Source organism: Sapajus apella, unplaced genomic scaffold (assembly GCF_009761245.1).
Source record: "Sapajus apella isolate SASKATOON/1434 unplaced genomic scaffold, GSC_monkey_1.0 scaffold98, whole genome shotgun sequence".
In the NCBI taxonomy this organism is placed as follows: Eukaryota; Metazoa; Chordata; class Mammalia; order Primates; family Cebidae; genus Sapajus; species Sapajus apella.
Window position 1 is genome coordinate 3413193 of NW_022437038.1, and position 20076 is coordinate 3433268.

The 20076-nt window shown below is 37.3% G+C and overlaps 1 protein-coding gene across 9 annotated transcripts in view; it reads left to right on the forward strand.

Moving 5' to 3' along the window:
- DIAPH2 (diaphanous related formin 2) overlaps positions 1-20076 on the forward strand; it is a 916386-nt gene that overhangs the window by 705747 nt on the left and 190563 nt on the right. For all 9 annotated transcript variants that reach the window (XM_032257749.1, XM_032257747.1, XM_032257748.1 and 6 more), the window contains one exon: positions 1454-1589. In XM_032257749.1, the coding sequence (XP_032113640.1) occupies positions 1454-1589 (136 nt within the window). The remainder of the gene's footprint in view (positions 1-1453; positions 1590-20076) is intronic.

Here is a 20076-nt window from a genome sequence, read left to right on the forward strand (position 1 = left end):
AGCCTGGGGCAAGGTTTTCCTCCAGGTAACATTTGGCAATTTCTGGAAACATTTTTGGTTGTCACAGCTGGAGTAGGATGATACTGGCACCTGGCAGGTAGAGGCCAGGGATGCTGCTAAACATCCCACAGTGCATAGGACAGCTCTTCTAACAAAGAATTATCTAGCCCAAGGTGGCAGTAGTGCTGAGGTTGAGAAACCCTGCTTTAAAATTATGATTCTTGTATGCCAGTTTATTTTAAGTGGTGGTCTTTGAGTTCGTCTATAACAGCCAGGTACTTCTGTGCTCCTAGCCTATTGCTATGGAGTCTAAGAGCACAAAAACAATCACTGGAGAAAGAGGAGGTACCAGTGAAAGTAAAATCATTTAGATTTTGTAGGAATAAATCAATTCTTACACGTAAGGAGAATTTTGAAAGGGATTTTAAGGCTATTGTAAACTACTGTGTCTTTTACATAAAGAAAAAATTATTTCAACGTAAACCCCTCCAGGCAAAGCCTTGTAGACATATTCTTGTTACTGAGTCTTTTTCTTTAGGATATCCGGAACAAAATAGTTTTTGTGAAATAGTTTGTACGTGCTATGAAGCATAGTTAATCAATCATAATAGAAAAAAAAAAACACAGCAACTTGATGGAAGGAACTTGTAGTTAATATGTCTCTGCATTCGTGATTTATCTGAACTCAAAGGAAGTTGATATTCCAGCTGATCGCATTAATTCAGCTTTCTCTAATGCCATTACTGGAATGTACTCATTCCCTTGAGTTCCACAAATAATCTATCCAAAATAAAACAGACAATAGCTTGAAATATGTTTCAGCATTTCTAAATATTTTGGCATGTAAAAAGCTGTCAAATTTGAAGGTATTTCTTTTCTGTGATAATGCTGCTGATTGTTTCATATCCTGCATGATTAGATGTCATCGTTAGCACCGGTACCAGGATGACCATCACCATCAGACAAATTCCTTGATTATCATATATCAGGATCTGTTCTAAGCACTTTATGTTTATACCATTTTTCCTCACAAAAAAATCCTATGAGGTAGTTTTTTTTTTTTATCTCAATTTTGCAGATAACAGAAAAGTACACAATAAAAGGGGTAAAATACCTGCTGAATCATGTTTACTTACTAAGTCCTCTCTTTTGTGTCAAACTATTTCATATTTTAATAATAGATAAAGTATGTTTATTATTAAATCTGTAACATTGATGTCCTTAATTTTCTGGCACCCTAGATAATGGCAATTTAAGACTGAGTTATTTCTAAATCTTTTTTCAAAAAGAGATATCTTACAATTAATTGTCTCTCTCAAAAGTGTATGTATACATCTTCAGGCTGCTGTAATACCTTCCCATCTTGGCATATTTATATAATTTTAAAGCTGTGCAACTTCTCCATTATATAAGTAATGGAAAGATTTTTGTTTAACTTTGTTTATGTGTATAGGAAGCAGTGAGAGAAAACAATAAGAGAAGAGAAATGGAAGAGAAGACCAGGAGGGCAAAACTTGCAAAAGAAAAAGCTGAGCAAGAAAAGTTAGAACGCCAGAAGAAAAAGAAACAACTCATTGATATCAACAAAGGTATGAAAATATTTCCAATTTTTACAAAAATGCATAAGGTGCAAAAGAATTGGCAGTTATTTATTTTTGGATTATAAAGTAAAATTTCATAGAAAATTTACAATAGTATTAGTTACTTGTGCCAAATTTCTCTCATGATGCTATCTGTATTTCGTATCTCCCTACATTGAGCATTCAGGATTTTTGATAATGCAAGATGATATTTTGTTGAGAAAATGTTTTTCTCCCTACTTTTCTTACCATAGTATATCATATTCTGAATGAGGCAGTGGGGAGGAAAGAAGAGGGTGAGATGAAATGTTAAACATGGGTATGGGGAGATGAGGCTCACCGTTATTTTGTTGGCACGTGTCTGTTGACAGTACAGTAACAATTAATAGTCTTTTTTGGAGGCTTGTACATTTCAAATCCTAAGAGATATTGACAGCACTTTTGCAAGTTGAATAAAATGGGGAAAGACATTTTGCACAGCTGTGAACCTAAGTGCAAAATGCTGGCATGTTCATAGAGTTTCAAAGTAAGTTCTTTGAGGCCAGGCACAGTGGCTCATACCTGTAATCCCAGCATTTTGGGAGACCAAGACAGGAGGTTTGCTTGAGGTCAGGAGTTCAAGATCAGCCTGGCCAACATGGTAAAACCCTGTCTCTACAAAACATATAAAAATTAGCCAGGCATGGTGGCAAGCACATATAATTCCAGCTGTCTGGGAGGCTGAGGTGAGAGGATCACTTGAAACTGGGGGGGCGGAGGTTACAGTGAGCCAAGCGGCACTCCAGCCTGGGCAACAGAGCAAGACTCCAGCTCAAAAAAAGAATAAATAAATAAATAAAGTAAGCAAGTAAGTTATTTTATTGGTTAGCAAGAGTGATTGTATGTTGTTGGTGAGTTGTTTAGTTTGGTTGGTTTGCTTTCTAAAGAAGACAGGGCAAAAGAAGAAAGTGATTTGATTGGTATCAGGTATCTTCACACTGAAAATTTAAGAGTAAAAAAGCACACATAGTCTTTGTCACCTGAGGTTTAGAGAACTTAAGATCAAAACAAAACAAAATCGGAACAAGATACAAGGTAATGTGATTAATATGGACCATATATTACTGAAGATAACAGTAGTAAAAATTGCAAGCACTCTAAAATATCAACCATATGACAAGCATGATTGTAAGACTCTTATATATTTTAAGTTAATCCTCACAACATCTCTATGAGGTAGGTGATATTATTATCTCATTTTACAGATAGAAAATGGAGGCTCGTAGAAATTAAGGAGCTTGCCCAAGGTCTCACAAATAGGAAGTACTAGCACCAAGATTAGAATCCAAGTTGTTTACCTATGCCACTGTCAGAAGAAAATGATAACAACAACAACTAACATATAGCACTTGCTATTTACCAAGAACTGTTCTAGGAATTTTATATTTAGGAACCAATTTAATTCTCATAGAACCCTATTGGGAAAGCACTACGATCTAATTTTAAAATGACAGCACTGAGGCACAGAGAAGTTAAGTAACCTGCCCAAGGTCACAATGATAGTAAGAGGTAGAACCAAGATTTGAACCTAGGCATTATGTAACCAGAGTTAATTTTTAGGTGTTTTTAAGTATAATTATTATAACAGTCATTGGCAAGCATTTTTACAGCAGTGTCTCTCAATGGCTAATCTTCTAAAGTAATATCCATACCATTAAGTTTAGTCTTCATACTTTTAAAATAAATAAAAATTTTCAGGAATTGACTGTACTTTAACACCCAGAAAACCCATATAACATAATTTATTATTATTATTATTATTTTTTTTTTTTTGAAATGGAGTCTCATTCTGTCTCCTAGCTGGAGTGCAGTGGCGTGATCTCAGCTCACTGCAACCTCCACCTCCTGGGTTCAAGCGATCCTCCTGCCTCAGTCCCCCGTGTAGCTGGGACTACAGGTGTGCACCACCACACCCAGCTAATTTTTGTGTTTTTAGTAGAGACAAGGTTTCACCATGTTGGCCAGGATGGTCCCGATCTCTTGACCTCATGATCCTCCCACCTGTGCTGGGATTACGTGAGTCAGCACACCAGGCTCCACATAATTTTAACAGAAGAAAAACAGTAATATTATGTAAAAAGCTGGGTTAGGATAGTATCAAGTGATTTAGCAAAGTCTTTATAATTAGAACCAGGAAAACTGGTCATGACTGAGGTCCCTCTGTCAAGAGGTAAGTACTAGAATACAGCATGGCAATATGGATTTCTAGGAAGTTATCATTGAAAAGGTGAAGAAGTCAGTAGAAAACTTCTGAAAGTTAGCTCCCTTATGTGCAAGGAAGAGTAGCTGGAGAAGAGGCCGGAAGACATACTAGGGGACAGATTGTGAGCTTTCTTTTCTGGTATGCCAAGGGTCTTACCCTGAAAGCTGTGGGAAGCCTGTGAATGTTTATAAACTGGAAATTGATGCACATACTCAGGTTTCTTAGATCTTTTTTTTCTGAGACAGAGTCTCACTCTTTTGCCCAGGCTGGAGTACAATGGCATGACCTCAGCTCACTGCAACCTCCACCCCCCAGGTTCAAGCGATTCTCCTGCCTCAGCCTCCCAAGTAGCTGGGATTACAGGTTGCACCACCATGCCCAGTTCATTTTTATATTTTTCGTAGAGACAGGGTTTCACCATGTTGGCCAAGCTGGTCTCGAACTCCTGGCCTCAAGTGACCTGCCTGCCTTGACCTCCCAGAGTGCTGGGATTATAGGCATGAGCCACCACACCCTGCCAGAAAGATCATTTTGACAGAAGCAGAAAGAACATGTTGGAAAGGGAAAGCGTAAGAAAATAGAGGTTATGAGGATATTGTCATAGTCCTGACAAGAGATGATGGTGGCCTGTACTAATACAGTGACAGTGAGACTTGAAAGCAACAAGAGGTGTATTAGTCAGAGTTCGTTTGAGAAACAGAACTAGTAAGATGTGTGTATACATACATGCATGCACACACACACACAGATTTGTTTTATAGAATTGGCTCAAGTGATGATAGAAGCTGGCAGGTTTAAAATGTGTAAGGCAGAACAACAGGCAAGAGACCCAGGGGAAAGCCAATGTTACAGTTCAAGTCTGAAAACCATCTGCTGCAGAATTCTCTCTTGCTTGGGGCATGTCAGTCTTTTTGTTCTAGTCAGGCCCTCAGCTGATTTGATGAGACCCACCTACATCATGGGGTACAAACTGCTTTACTCAAAGTTCACTGATTTAAATGTTGATCTCATCCAAAAACACCCTCACAGAAACATCCAAAATGATGTTTGACCAAATATTTCGACATGTGGCCCAGCCAAGTTGACATATAAAATTAACCATCATGAGAGGGTGTTAAAGGATAGAATTGACAGGTGCTGATGATTGATCAGATGTGTAAATCAAAGGAGGCAAGTATTAAAGAAGATGGTACGCTTCACAGGGAAAGCAAATTCAGAAATAGAGCAGATTTTCTCAGGAGAGTTACAATGACTGGTATCATTTTAAATATGTTTAGTTTTTAGATATCTTGTAAAGATGGAAAATGTCTAAGAAGCCATTGTATATGTGATTGTGAAACTCAGGAAAGACGTCTAAACTAACCATATTGGCTTGGGGATCATCGGTTTTTATTTGAAGATTGAAGTTACAGTGTACTAGTTGGCCACGGCTGCCATAAGAAAATGCCGCAAGCTAGGTGGCTTAGAACAACAGATATATGTTGTCTGACAGTTCTGGAGGCTAGAAATCCAAGATCAAGGTGTCAGCAGGGTTATGCTCCTTTTGAAGAGGCTGTAGTAGGATCTGTGCCAGGCCCTTCTCCTAGATTCTAGTAGTTCCTTGCTTTGTCGCAGCATAACTTCAACTTTCTCATGGCATCCTCTCTGTGTGCCTATCTGTCTTTTCACATGGTGTTTTTTATTTTATTTTATTATTATTATTATTTTTGAGACAGAATCTCACTCTATTGCTCAGGCTAGAGTGCAGTGGTGCAATCTCGGCTCACTGCAACCTCTGCTTCCTGTGTTCAAGTGATTATCCTGCCTCAGCCTACCGAGTAGCTGGGACCACAGGTGCCTGTCACCACACCCGGCTAATTTTTGTTTTTTTAGTAGAGATGGGGTTTCACCATCTTGGCCAGGCTGGTCTTGAACTCCCGACCTCATGATCCGCCTGCCTCAGTCTCCTAAAGTGCTGGGATTACAGGCATGAACCACCTTGCCTGGCCATGGTGTTTGTTTTATAAAAATACCAGTGATATAGAATCAGAGGCCTACCCTACTCCAGTATAACTGCCTCTTAATTATTTTTTATTTTATTTCTTTAGAGATGGGATCTCACTCTGTCACCCAGGCTGGAGTACAGAGATGTAATCATAGCTCACTGTACCCTCAAACTCCTAGGCAGAAGCAATCCTCCTTCCTCAGCCTCCCATGTAGCTGGGGTTGTAGGTGTATACTACCATGCCCAGCTGCTCTTTCTTTCCAGTTTTTTTTTCTCTTACAATAAATATTTTGTAATGATCACCTGTTAATTACATAGTTCAACTTATAGCATGTGTTTGAGTGAAATCACCAGGGTAAAGTATAAATAAGAGGTTCTGAAACTATTTGGTCTCAGAACTCATTTACACTAAAAATCGAGGACCCCAAATTCCTTTTGCTTATGTAAGTTGTTTATATTAACATTTATCGTATTAAAGTTAAACCTGAGATAATTTTAAAATTATTGATTGATTCAATTAAATAACAATAGTAAACCTTTTCATGTTAAAATACATAACCTTTTAAATGAAAACTACCGGTATTCTCCAAAACAAAAAAATAATTAGAAGAGAAAAAAATTAGTGTCATCAACCTCTTCACAATCGCAGTAAGACAGCTTGGTTCTCATACCTACTTTTCCATTCAATCTGATTCAATATCATTCCTCATGTAACTTCTGGAAAACTCCACGATATACTCAGGAAAGAATGAGAAATAGAAAGCCAAAACATTGTCAGTATTATTCTGAAAATAATTTTCACCTTGCAAATCCCTGAAATGATCTTGAGGGACCTCTAGGAGTCCTCTGCCCACACTCAGGCATTGCTGGAGTGAACAATGAAAAGAGTGGTTGAAAATGGAGACTATCCAAATTTTGCTCTGAGAACATAATCTTTCTCCCACACTACATCAATTCTTACCCTTCTTCAAGTATTTATCAAGCTTTCACTGTTCTCCTAAAAATGTGTCTATAACAGAAAAAGAAAGAAGGCTTATTTTGATTGTGTCTATAGTTGTTATAAGACCAACAAGTTTGTATGCCTGCTGCACAGTAACAGACCAATACCCTGAGACAACTGGGATGCAGCAGAGAAAGACATTAATGATTGCCCGGCACCGAGTAAAGAGATGGCAGGAGACCCTCAAATTCATCTCCCCAAAGAGTTCTGGGCTGGGATGTTTAAGTGTATCTTGGAGATCAGGGGGCTGGAAAATTGGAGTCATTGATTGACCATGGCAAGGGGGATGAAATCATCAGGATGTGGAAACTGCATTCTTTGATGAGTCAGCTTCTTGTGGGATCCTTCAGACCAGCTGACGTCAGTAGTTTTCTTGGTACGCAGGACTGAAAATATAGCTCAAATGAAAAACTTAATGTTTTATAATGTTCAAATTGTTATCTACAGAGCAGTTAAGGGGACCTATAATCTTGTAACAGGGTCAGTGTGAATCTGAAGCAGTAACTAGCAAACAACTATGAGGATGCAGGTCAGAGAGCAAGCTGACTTAATGATTAACACTGGAATCACTGAATGTGCTGAAAGCTTGGTTTATCTCCCTCCCTCCCTCTCTCCCTACCTCACTCCCTTCCTTCCTTCCTTCTTTTTGAGACAGGGTCTCACTCTGTGGCCAAGACTGGAGTGCAGTGGCACAGTCTTGTCTCATTGCAGTCTCCGCCACTCAGGCTCAAGCAATCCTCCCACCTCAGTCTACCCAGTAACTGGGACTACAGCCACACACCACCATGGCCAGCTAATTTTTGTATATTTTGTAGATGTGGGGTTTCACCATGTTGCCCAGGCTGGTCTGGAACTCCTGAGATCAAGTGATCTGCCTTGATCTCCCAAACTACTGGGATTATAGGTGTGAGCCACTGTACCTGACCTATTTTCTCTTTTTTTTCTTTTTCTTTCTTTCTTCTTCTTCTTCTTTTTTTTTTTTTTAAGATGGAGCCTTACTCTGTTGCCAAGGCTGGAGTACAGTGGCACAATCTTGGCTCACTGCAACTTCTGCTTCCCGGGTTTAAGGGATTCTCCTGCCTCAGCTTCCCAAGTAGGTGGGATTATAGGCATAAGCCACCTTGCCCAGCCTCAGGATATTTTCATTTCTTTACCTCCTTTCTTCCATGATTAATTTTTTAATTTGTATAGGAATAGTTTCATAGTCAGTATTTTCATTGCTAATATTTAGTTAATTACCTCTTCAAACTCATTGAAACCGTAAGATAAATATCCAAATAAGTTTTTATGCATATGCTTGGCTGAGTGATTTGAATGTGAAAGATAAATTTTTAAAAATTTGATTTAGTTTTTATTTGTTAGTATCATAGCTCTATTTACGTATCAATCAAATAGTAAACTGTACTGTTACCTTCTTGATTGATGGCCCATGTGTTACCAATATTACTTTTATTGTAATGTTACTTTATACTTGGACTATATGTGCCTTAGTACTTATAAATATGTTTCAAAAACAGATCCTTCCATTGCAAGTGTATAGTTTTAATTACAAAGATGAAAAGATGCAGGAAAGAAAGAATAAGAATAATAGAGTTAGGTGTCCGTCAAGATGGAGCTCACTATGAGTTTCTCAGAGAATGTCATATGAAAGATGCTCTTATCAGCTAGATGGAAGGCAGTTGTGAGCACTCTGAGAGCTGGGAGGAGTCATGATGGAGACACATCAGATGTGAATACCTGGGGTGTGAAAGCCTATGGAAGACATGAGTGAGTTGTCGTCAGAAGGTAGTTTATAGAACTTCAAATATGTCCAATTAGAACATTGTAATCTTCTTTTCCACCAAAAGAGAGATGATATAGAACATTTCATTGCCATTGCGAGATATGTAATATGTAGTACACAGAGGTATTTCATGCATGGGACCAGAGACACATAACATTGGAACCATAGGATCTTACCTATAACAAAAGTAAAGAGTCCCTTGAATAAAGGAAGTCAAATTGGAAATTACAAATAACTTTTTAAAAAACTCTGCACTTTCCATAAGGCTTCGATTTCCTATCGATTTAGCAAAGGACAAACACTTCTCCCCTTACTTTTTTTTTTTAAAAACACGTCTATTACTTAGTAGATGTAACTTAGCAAAAGTGAGGTATGTTTATCTGGCATGCAAAATTATATAGATTCATCAAGGAGAAATATTTGAGGATTTAATTATTCAGAAAAATAACAGGATAAAGCAAACAGAAAAGATTATTTCTGTAATCTAGATGTGATCAACTGAGCTCAGAATTAAGTAAAGATATCATGAAAACCAAGAAGCTGGAGAATTATATCTTTCAAGTTAAATCCATAAAAAAATCACGTACCAAGGCTCCATTTTGAGAGAATCAGAGATCAGAAGGCAAAGGTCATGATAAGAAACAGTTTTTTTAACTGTAAAGAAGAAAATAGATACGATTAAAGAGACAGGCATTTTATAAACATTAAGTGGCATTACTAAAAATTTAAATTCTTTGTGTTCGAAAGTGAAGTTCAGTCTTAGCTCTGCTACCGAGTTTTATGACCTAGTTCTGTTGTCTCTCATGCCTGTTACCTCATCTGTAATATAGGATAATGACATTCATGCCTCCTATAGTTTTAGTGAAGGTTAAGTGAGATGATTAAGTACAGTACAAAACACAGGGCCTAGAATATACTTGCTGCTGCCGATATGATGAAAGAGCCATTTTTATTTTCCTTGAAGAATCTGGTAAAAGCTCAAGAAATAGTCTCCACCCTTAAGAAGTTTTCATTTTTGTCAGAGAAAGAAAGCAAAGCTGACCCAGCAAACATTAAACTGTGTACTGATACATAATAGAGATTATTTGCTCTTTAGCTCTATCTAAAAAGGGAAATCAATGAGGTCTGGTAAAATTACATAAAGTTTCATGGAGAAGGCTAAATACAGCCTCTGAACAAAGCAGTCAAGCTAGACCCTGAAGGATGGGTAACATTTGGCTGAGCGGAGGTGAAAGTATCCAAGTAAAAGGGAATAACCTCAGCAGTAGTGCACGTCAGCACATAAGGCAGCATGCTTTATGTAAGATATGTGTAATAGCCTACAGGAGAATGCATCAAAACAATTCAGAGAATGGGTCCTAAGTTCAAGTCCCAGCACCACAGTTTACTGGCCATATAATCTCTGACAAGGTGTTTCATCTTTCTGTGCCTCAATTTTTTTCTTCTATAAAACCAGAGACTGGTGTTATTTATACTCTAGTCTGTTTATGGATTATACGTTAATGTCTTTCGGCCTATTCCCAGTCTCTGATAGTTAAACGTTCGGTCAGTATTTTCCGTTGGTGTCATTTTAGCGCAGGATTTGATTTGGAAAACTGTTGGAAAGGTAGGATGGCGCCGGGCTGTGAAAGAGCCTTCAGAGTCAGGCAGGGGAGTTGTGGCGTGATGAGGTAGGAGAGCTAAGGTTATTATGGGAATTCATTTAGGGATTTTCAAGAAGTAAGCCAGAAGCACAAGAAAGGAGAGGAGACTACAAGGAGGATGTAGCTGGAAAAGAATAGTGAAAGGTGACGAAAAGGGAGTGAGCTCGTACCTGATTCTCTCTTCAAAGGAGTTTAAACCTGTAGCAATTTCAGAAGATGGTAACAGGAAGGAAAAAATTTTATAAAGGAGATTTTAAAGGGCAGTTGGAAGTTACGAGCAACAGATTGATGAGCAAGAGACATCTTTTTAAAAGAACAGCACAGTTTTACCAGTAGATAATTATATATTGATGTCTTTTGGCACATTAGACTATTTGATTCATCCAACTAACATTTATTGCACCATTTTCCAAATAATTATAATTAGAGCATGCATAGTAATATACCACTTATTTAAATGTAAAATTGAGAAAGCTAATTTAAATGCGTCAAAAATAGGCTAAATCAACAAATGTACTCTAATATATGCACTAGTATGCAAGCTATGTGAAGTTCTTGGTCTAATCTATGTTCTCCAATGTTGGGCTGTATTGGTATAGACGGCAATTATCTTAGGGACCACTAAAAAAAGATTAATTAATTCTGTAGGTAAAAAGAGAAAGCTTACCAAATATTTGTAAGTAAATCTCTTTCTTTTCATGTTTATGGAAGTCAGCAAATTAACTGCAAAATCTTAGAGGAAGCAATAGGAAAAAGTACATTAAAAATGGGCATTTTGAAATTGCAAACTACAAGCATGATTTTTATGCAAATATTAATTTAATCAGGAACAGTTTTACTCCTCCTTATATAAGATTATATGGAAACCAGAATTGCCTGTTTACTTCTAGTGTCATGAAGAATAACGTACTTTAGATTTGATGATAAATCAGTCTTCAGAGAGTAGAGTAGCAATTTTTGCCAAATAAACCGAAACATTTAAACTTTGTGGTTGATAACAATTTTGTTTTTCTGTATTTTCCTAGTTGTAAAATAATTATATCTTATAAGTGAATAAACTCATTTCACATTATATTACTTTGATCTGAATAGGTCTATTTATGTTTCTTACCATCATACCCCAGACATTAAATCATAGTCACCAAAATTATATATTAGAAAACTCACAAATAATGGAATTGATCCAAGTAGTAGTAAATCACCTCTAATAATATAAATTAATGAGACAATATCGGTACTGTCATTCTGTCATATATTTATAACTGCTAATAAACAGCTCGTAGATACTAATACAAAGTAAAACAAGTTTGTATGGTTGGTGGACCTAGAAAACAGTCTTTGGCCTCATAAAGCCTTACCTATGAAGAGAAAAAGTATATCTGGCTAATACTATGTTTACTTTAAGTTACCTAGTTTCCTACCTTAGCAAACATTTCAAGAAATCTATGTTTATTCAAAAATCAGAAGTTTTTTTCTCTTTGTTTTCTGGATTTGTTTTTTTCAGTGAAAATTTGGGGTTTGTTTCCCTAAATAAAACTAGTCAGTGCAGTAAAGATTTACCCAGGTCTTTGGAGCTCCTCACACATTAAGGTGTTTCGAATGAATTTGTGACTTTGTTATTCTAATGAAATATCTTTAGGTCCATGTTAAGGCAATATCATGTCATGCTGTTGCCATTTAGTAAACATTTGTTGAGTTACTAAGTTTGAGCACTGGGATAAAAGATATTGAGGTGCAAAGAGGAGGAACTCCTATTGTAGCAATCATCAAATGATAAATCACACCCTGCTGTCTGAATCTGCTGACCCCCAATGACATGTAATCTGTCAGATGTCCCTCTCCTTGGTTTAGACTGTGGTTGAAATGAGTGTACCCTTCTTGCCTTTGGAGCCAGACAAATGAGTTCGCATCGTTTACACAGTGCATCCTTGAACAATTCATCTAACCTCTCTGATCCTCAACTTCCTCTCCTATAAGACAGAAAACAACGACATCATCTACCTCATAGGATTTTCATAAGAACTAAGTGAGAGGATACTTCCTCGCCTATAAGACAGAAAACAACGACATCTACCTCATAGGATTTTCATAAGAACTAAGTGAAAGGATACATGTAAATCTCTTACTACTTGCCTGGCACATGGTTAGCACGTAAGAAGTGGTAAATGTCATTGCTTTAATAATAATAATTGTTTAGTGATCGTATCAAGGAAAATTATCAACGGCAATAATCATTCCAATAAGATCTTCACTGACTAGCCTAAGAGAAGTGGTGTTTTGATTAATCTGACTTTATAATTATATAGAAAGCTATCTGTGCATCAGTCTTTATCATCTGAAATCTTTCTGAACTCTTAGGGTACAACCCTCCTCACACACTCCCAACCACCCCCCCCACAATTTTAGCTTTACATGTTTACACAGGTAAAAATGTGCATTAGCATATGGCACTTAAATATAATTTTGGACACGTAGCCAGCACACAATATATATTTGCTGGTAGATCATTAGGATTTCAATATTGTCTCCAAGCCATTATTCAGAGCATTGGTGATCACTATACACTAGCATTGGAACATGTGCTTTATCTGTACTATTTCCATAACACACTCCATCCACATTAATTGAAGATTCTAGTTATTCTTTCCTGTAGCCTATTTAAGCCACTTATCACCAGTAATTTTTTTTTCTGACCCTATACTAAAATAATTACATTTCCGGCTTCAGCTCACGGGAAATAAGTGCTAAACTCTTATTCTATCTGCCTTAGCAGTAAAACAAATTGCTACATCTACTAAAAATATTCTTTTAAATGAGAGACAAAAATAAATATGTGAAACAAGATAGGTAATATACTTTAGATCTCATTAAGAGTTCTTGCATTCTAAATGCAGAAACTCAGATTTGCAAAAACTGTAAGAGCGGTCTTCAGTGTGTTGAACATTTAACAAGATTTCATCAATTCCTGTGTAGAAGATGAGTAACGCTGGCAGTTACAAATCTGGCTTTTCTCTACAGTATATGCTTGTTGCTGTATATGATTTATGCAACTTTACTAGGCAGAAATCTATGAAAATATTAGAGCAGGTAAGTGAAAGCAATAAAACTGACTACATAAGAAATGACCAAAACACGTTATAGGTGGCCTAATCATTTGTTAGAAACATGCTTTCGTTCCATATTTTAATATTCTAATTCTTATTCAGAAAAGTGTCAAATGAATAACAGCTGTTATACAGTAACATTACAATTAATTTGGCTCTGTTCTTAGTCAAATACGCTTAGATTCATGTCAGTAATTACACCTAACAGTTTCACAGAACCAACAAACTGCACTGAACCCAACTGAGTCTCTAATGACTTTTTTTTTTTTTAATTATATTTGTTCCACCCACATTGAATCCCTGAGCTCCTGGGCTGCTTCAGAATCAGGACAAAATCTACTGTTACACTTGGCAGGGCGTGGTGGCTTATGTCTGTAATCCTAGTACTTTGGGAGGCCAAAGTAGACAAATCGTGTGAGGTCAGGAGTTTGAGACCAGCCTAGCCAACATGGTGAAACCCCATCTCTACTAAAACAGCAAAAGGTAGCCGGGCGTAGTGGCGGGTGCCTGTAATCCCAGCTACTAGAGCGGATGAGGCAGGAGCATTGCTTGAACCTGGGAGGTGGAGGTTGCAGTTAGCCGAGATCACGCCACTGTACTCCAGTCTGGGCGACAGAGTGAGACTCTATCTCAAAAAAAAAAAAAAAAAAAAAACTATTGTTATAATAAATGTGCAAAAGGATTATTTTAGATGAAAACCTTTCAGTGATTGTTAATTTAATTCCACAAGTATTTATTGAATGCCTACAGTGTGCTGGTCGGTGATGACATACCCTAATCAAAATATGGCTGACTGATAACTCAGCGCTATTAATCTAGTTCAGGTGTTATTAACTATCAGCCTTTCTCCCTCTCTTACGGACGTCTCTTCTATAAGAAATAATGGTTCTTGCTGCATATAGTCCCATAGGTGTATGTGTACACGCACACATATAATGTATATATGTGTTTCACATATATATATGTCTTTAAAATGTCTGTGTTTCTTTTTTCACTGTCAATCCTCAGTCCTCTGTTACACCCCTCACACGTGAACAACCTACAAAGTATATAGTATCTTAACTAGTTAGTGGGAAAAAGTAGAAAAGAAGACATAGTTTAAGAAAGCAATTATACCTTTGTTACAAAGGTGTTAAGAAGACATTAAGACCTAAACTTAGAATAGCTGCTTGTCATATATATCAACAGCAGGTTTCATATGCTATTTCATAAAAGCTCAGAAGTTGATTGTATGATTCATTTTGAAATCAAAAAATAATTATCCTTTTAAATGTGCAGTTAACTATGGATGGCATAGTACTTTTATATGTTTGAACCAGTACTAGAATCTATTTTAAATGTACTTCTGAAAAAATTCTTTTTGTCAGAGTAGATATTTCAGAGCTCCTGTATTTGATTTAGCCTTTTCTATTTGCTTAGCCCTGGAGAAAGTTGCCTAGGAATTATTTGGAGCATCGTTAAATAGGATGGATGCATATAGGGCTACGAAGACCCAGGCATAGCCCTGCTGAGGATTGGACAGTGTCCAGGAGATTCTTTTTACATCCATGTGGTTCTGTAGTATAAGACAACCGCATTCTCAGAGTATGCTGATTTAGGCTGTGTTGTAATCTGACAATCATAGTATCTTGTTTTGTTTTGCTCTTTAGTCCCTCATTTTTATAATGTAATCCCTATCACAATTTTTAAGCTAATAATTTTGTGCAGTTGAGTGAAGTTGAAGAAGTTTTCCAAATTTCCTGTTGATCTCACCAATATTTACACATTCTTGGTTGAATCACTACCTTGTCTGATTTTCTAGAACAGTATTTCTGTGAAAGGAAAATGTGTTCCCTCTAGTCCTCTTTTGTCAAAAACCCTTTGCACTTGCTTTCTTTTGCCAATTGAACCTTTTTTGAAATGCATCAGTAGGGAGAGCTTGGCTAGCCTTTGCTAGACAGGAGTAGCTGTAGGTGCATTTAAACAATCCAACTTGAAAAGGGGATTTCTCTCTTTTTATTTGAAAACAATTGAAAATGAAAAGTGTATGTCTCAGGACAGAGTGTTTAACCGACCTCATTCTACTGAACTTCAGCATGGTATATGAAACTGCCTCCCCTGGGTCTTCTCCAGTGTTTTAAAAAGATGCTTTACTTGTTTGAGGCAACTCGTTCTGAGTCAGAGCTCTATCCAGCATCACCAGAATCCATTATGTTGTTAGGTCTTGTTATACCATTCTTTGCATCTCTTTTTCTTCACTCAAACAGTCAATACAGCTTTGTTCTAAGGGCTGTCTGATCATATTTTGAGGGGAAATCAAGATCGAGCTATAGAGATGAACTGTGGTTATATTAAGCTTTAAATGTAACCACACTCCTTCCCCCCACGGTACATTCACATGCAGCGTGTACTTTTAAGTAATTCTGTAAGCTCCTGTGGCTAAAGCATGTTGAAAGTATCTATTTCCAATTGAGTAACCATGACAGTAGATGAAACCTCCAAAAGATACCTCCCTCCTCGAAGGTGTAAGGTGGGGGTAGGGGCAAGGGGTTGGCAGTGCAGTTTTCAGCCTATACTCCCTCATCCTCTCCCTTGTTTTAAGACCCTAGAGGAATAAGGTAAACATCTTTATAAGGAAATGTATAGGTTCGCTCTTTTAAAATCGCAGATAATTATAACCTTAGGAGAAAAGGTCATGTGCCCTGGACTTTGGTAGTTAACATTTCTTCTGAAGGATGTGATTTTTTTAAAGACAATGTAACTAAAGACTAATTGATGCTGGCATACCAAAGTAAAACCAGAAGTCCTTATTATTGAGGAGCCATCTCGAAAATTTACTTTAAGGCAGTATGCCTTAAAGAAAAAAATGTATTATTTAAATGGAAAGTAGAACCATATGCCAGGTTTTGCGATGGTTTGTTTTGTTTGTTGTCCTGTTTTTGTTGTTGTTTGAGAGGGGAAATAAGAGACCAGTGCTTGTCTCACAGATACGGTAGGGAAAGGAAACATTTGGGTGGAAGTTGGCCATCTCTCAGTCTCTGATATTCAAGGAATACCCCGTTTCGGTTCACCAAATGTAAGTCCCTCGTTATAAGCATCTTCTCTTATGTTGGTTTGTTTAGCCTGTAGACAGTTTCTGAAACTAGTTTCTGATTTCCATGTAATGCTTTCATATAATATTCATCTATAAAACCATTTGGATTTTATGAGTTGATACATTTTGATCAGTCCGCTGCACCTCTCCCCCGTCCTTCTTTGGGCTTGTTGCACTGTCGCTCTCTTCCTGATGCATTGCTTCCTGGTGGGTGACATCAGGATTTGTGAGCAATCCGATGTATAAATAAGGTGGTGAGAACTGCCTCAGCACTTCAGTTTCTATTTGAAAGGCATTAAGCCGCCTTTTTCTGTTTTCTTACATTTTCCTCTACTTTGTGTTTTCACAGTTTTATTAGGCACTGTAGAAGGGTCTCTTTTTCTCTTTCACTCCATTTCTGAAAAGCATTAGGTTGATTCAAAATCTTTTTGAAATGTAATGCCCCCGTCCACTGTAATATACCTCTCATACTGTATACATTTTCGTCACATCAGGATGTGGAGTTTAGCAATAACTAACAGCTACAAATTTTTAGCAGCATCCTAGGAATACAGATGCTTTCAGCAGTATGTTTCTATTTTCGCTGATATTAAAGGAGTGTTTATCTTAGAAGAGTGATAGGAAAGCATGCATCAGATTTGGACCTTAATCCTCAGCTGTGTAGGCATTGAATATTCATAGGCGTTTCTTGTGCTCTGGCAGGTTTGGAAATATATGTGAGATCAATATCACTTCACCTCAATTTCTTCAAAAGTGAATATGGATATGGTTTTATTGGTTGATCTCATTAGCAAAGATACCTTTTAAAAATAGCAAAAATAGCAAATGTTACAGTATATATAATGTATCTGTGAATATCCACATATTATTAGATAGACTCCAACAAATGGCTATTTGCATGTGTTTCTGTTAACAATATAATTTGCTATCACAGCTCATTTTCCAAAATTCCATTGAAGTATAAAGCTAGTTAGAAAGGCATATATTATCTTTTTCTTTTTTTCAGCTTTCCTAAGGTATAATTGGCAAATTAAAAATTGTACATATTGATGGTGTACAATGTGATGTTTCAATATATGTATATATTGTGAAATGAATAAATCATTCTAATTAACATATTCATCATCCTACATACTTTTTGGTGGTGAGAACCTTTTAGATCTACTCTCTGAGAAATTTTTTAGTGTACAATACAGTATTATTAACTATAGTCACCGTGCTGTACCATAAGTCTCAAGAACTTACTCATCCTGTCTAACTGAAACTTTGTACTCTTTGACCAACATCTGCCCATCTCTTGCCCTAGCTGTTGGCAACCACCATTCTTTCTGCTTCCATGAGTTTGACTTTTTTAGATTACACATATAAGTGAAATCACGCCGTATTTGTTTTTCTGTAGACAAGCATATAGCATGTATCTCACTGTGTTGCCCGGGCTGGTCTCGAACTCCTGGGCTCAAGAGGTCCTCCTGCCTCAGCCTCCCGAGTAGCTAGCATTATAGGAGTATACCACCGCCCTGGCTCCACGTTTTACTCTTCATTCTTTTTTAGCATTTCTATCTGGGATTAGCTCTTTCTGCCTGAAATACGTTTTCCTTTGGGCAATGATAGCAAAGTATGTGGGCAGAGCTTCTTCGGGAACTTTCTGAGTCAAGTCAGACCCAAGCTTTGTCCCACTCCTCCCCCAAGGATGGAACCTTTGTCCTTCCTGTTAACCTCCTGTGAGCTTTCATTCCTATTGTCCCATCTCAGTAAAAGTATTCCTCATGTGTTCTTACTCATCCCTGTAGCTGATTCTCTCTCATACCTTAGTTTACCTGGTTTCATTTTCTGATTTAGGGCCTTGTATAGTCTGATTGATGAGTCTTAGTTTCAGACCATAACCTCTTTCCTTTCTCAAGGCTCATCCAGCCCCACTCCCCTCACCCAACCCCTTGTTAATTAGCAGGCCAATGTACTGCCTTCCTTCAGCTGGAGTTTCTTCTTCTGAAAGAACACTGCTGTTCTCTGTTGATACTGTAGCATCTTGGCAGGCGCCTCAGGACCCCTACTACTGTGAGTTTAGTACTTCAGATTCTTCCCATTCTGCAGCTTCAGCATAACCTGGGAATTGGTTAGAAATGCAAAGTACTCGGCTTCACTGTAGACCTACTGAATAAGAAACTGTGTGGGAGTAGGGGGACAGCAATCCATTTTCTAATGGCCTTTCTAGGTGATTCTGATGTACACTCAAATTTAAGAACCCTACAATCCAATGACTCATCTTCTTATTTCACAAGTGTGGCAGCTGAATCACAAACAGCACTCGCTCCAGGTCATAAAGCCAGTTTAATGCTAAACAGTAGAGCTGGGAGTAGCCTACCTCAGCCCACCACCCTTTCTACTAGGTTCTCTACGTTACTTGTGCTAAAAATTGTTTTTAGTTAAGTATTAGAACTGAGCCATGACATTGCTTTACAATTGCAAATGAGAGGCTTGTCCTCTAAGCTTTGCATTCCTTCTGCCAGTGACAGTATCAATCAGAATCAAGTAGTTCTCAGTGACACAGTGGGAGGATACCCTTGGCATTGGAATCTTTAAAGGAAATTCACCAGAGTCTTTGTGTTGTCCATTATGGCTTTGATTGATGTATAATATATTTCCATGTTCTTAAAACTAAAACATGCTACAGTGAACTCAACAACTGATAAGGAATGATCATTTGCATTGTGTGTGTGTGTGTGTGTGTGTGTGTGTGTGTGTGTGTGTATGTGTGCGTAAATGTATTAATATTTAGTTTACAAAATGTATTACCCAAGAATTTCTTAAGTAGTAATGTCCCTGTATAATAAAATCGAATTATTTGAAAGTGGGAAGGAGGTAGATAAAGAGTTGGATAACTGCTCAGGAACATGTCTTCTGAGGAGCACATTTATCTTCTCTTAGCTCCTCGTATAGTATTAGTATACTTATTCAATAATTGTTCTTATTTGTATGTACTTTAAAACACTTTCTTCACCCTTGAGATGTTCTCATATCTTCTTCAGATAGCAAGTAAACATGCTTGAGAGTTTCCATTTGTTTTAGTTTGACATTTTTGCCCCACAAACCCTCATGGATCTGAACTTAGAGGAAAGGAAATCCAAAGCTACTATTTCAATCTTTTCAGGTTTCAATTTTATTTTAACAACCAGTTTTTTTCGATGATAAGGAATCAGAGCACTGAGACCATCTTCTTAGTAAATCACGCTCACATGGATGGAAAAAGTTAGTGCAGCCTCTAAAGGAAGTGATTTAACCACTGGGAAATTCTTCCTTTATATGATTTTATAAATGCAAAAGCAAAGAAAATTGCATTAAGAAATTATCAGGAATAGTAAGTACTGCATCATTTTGAAGACCCTGTAATCTTTCAAATGTTACTTATAAACTTGTGAAAAATGGACAACCAAGACAGTTTATCATGTTACAGATGAGTTTTGTTTTACCAGAACTGGCTACGTAATTTGTGGAGCTCCTTGCAAAATGAAAATGTAGGGCCTCTTGTTCAAAGATTATTAAGAATTTCAAGATGGCAGCAGCAGAGCAGTAAACCAAGTGTGGGGCCTTTCTGAGAACAGGGCCCTGTGTGACTCCTCAAGTTGCAAGCCCGTGAAGCCTCTGTGGTTTGCCTGATTGAGACAGTTAA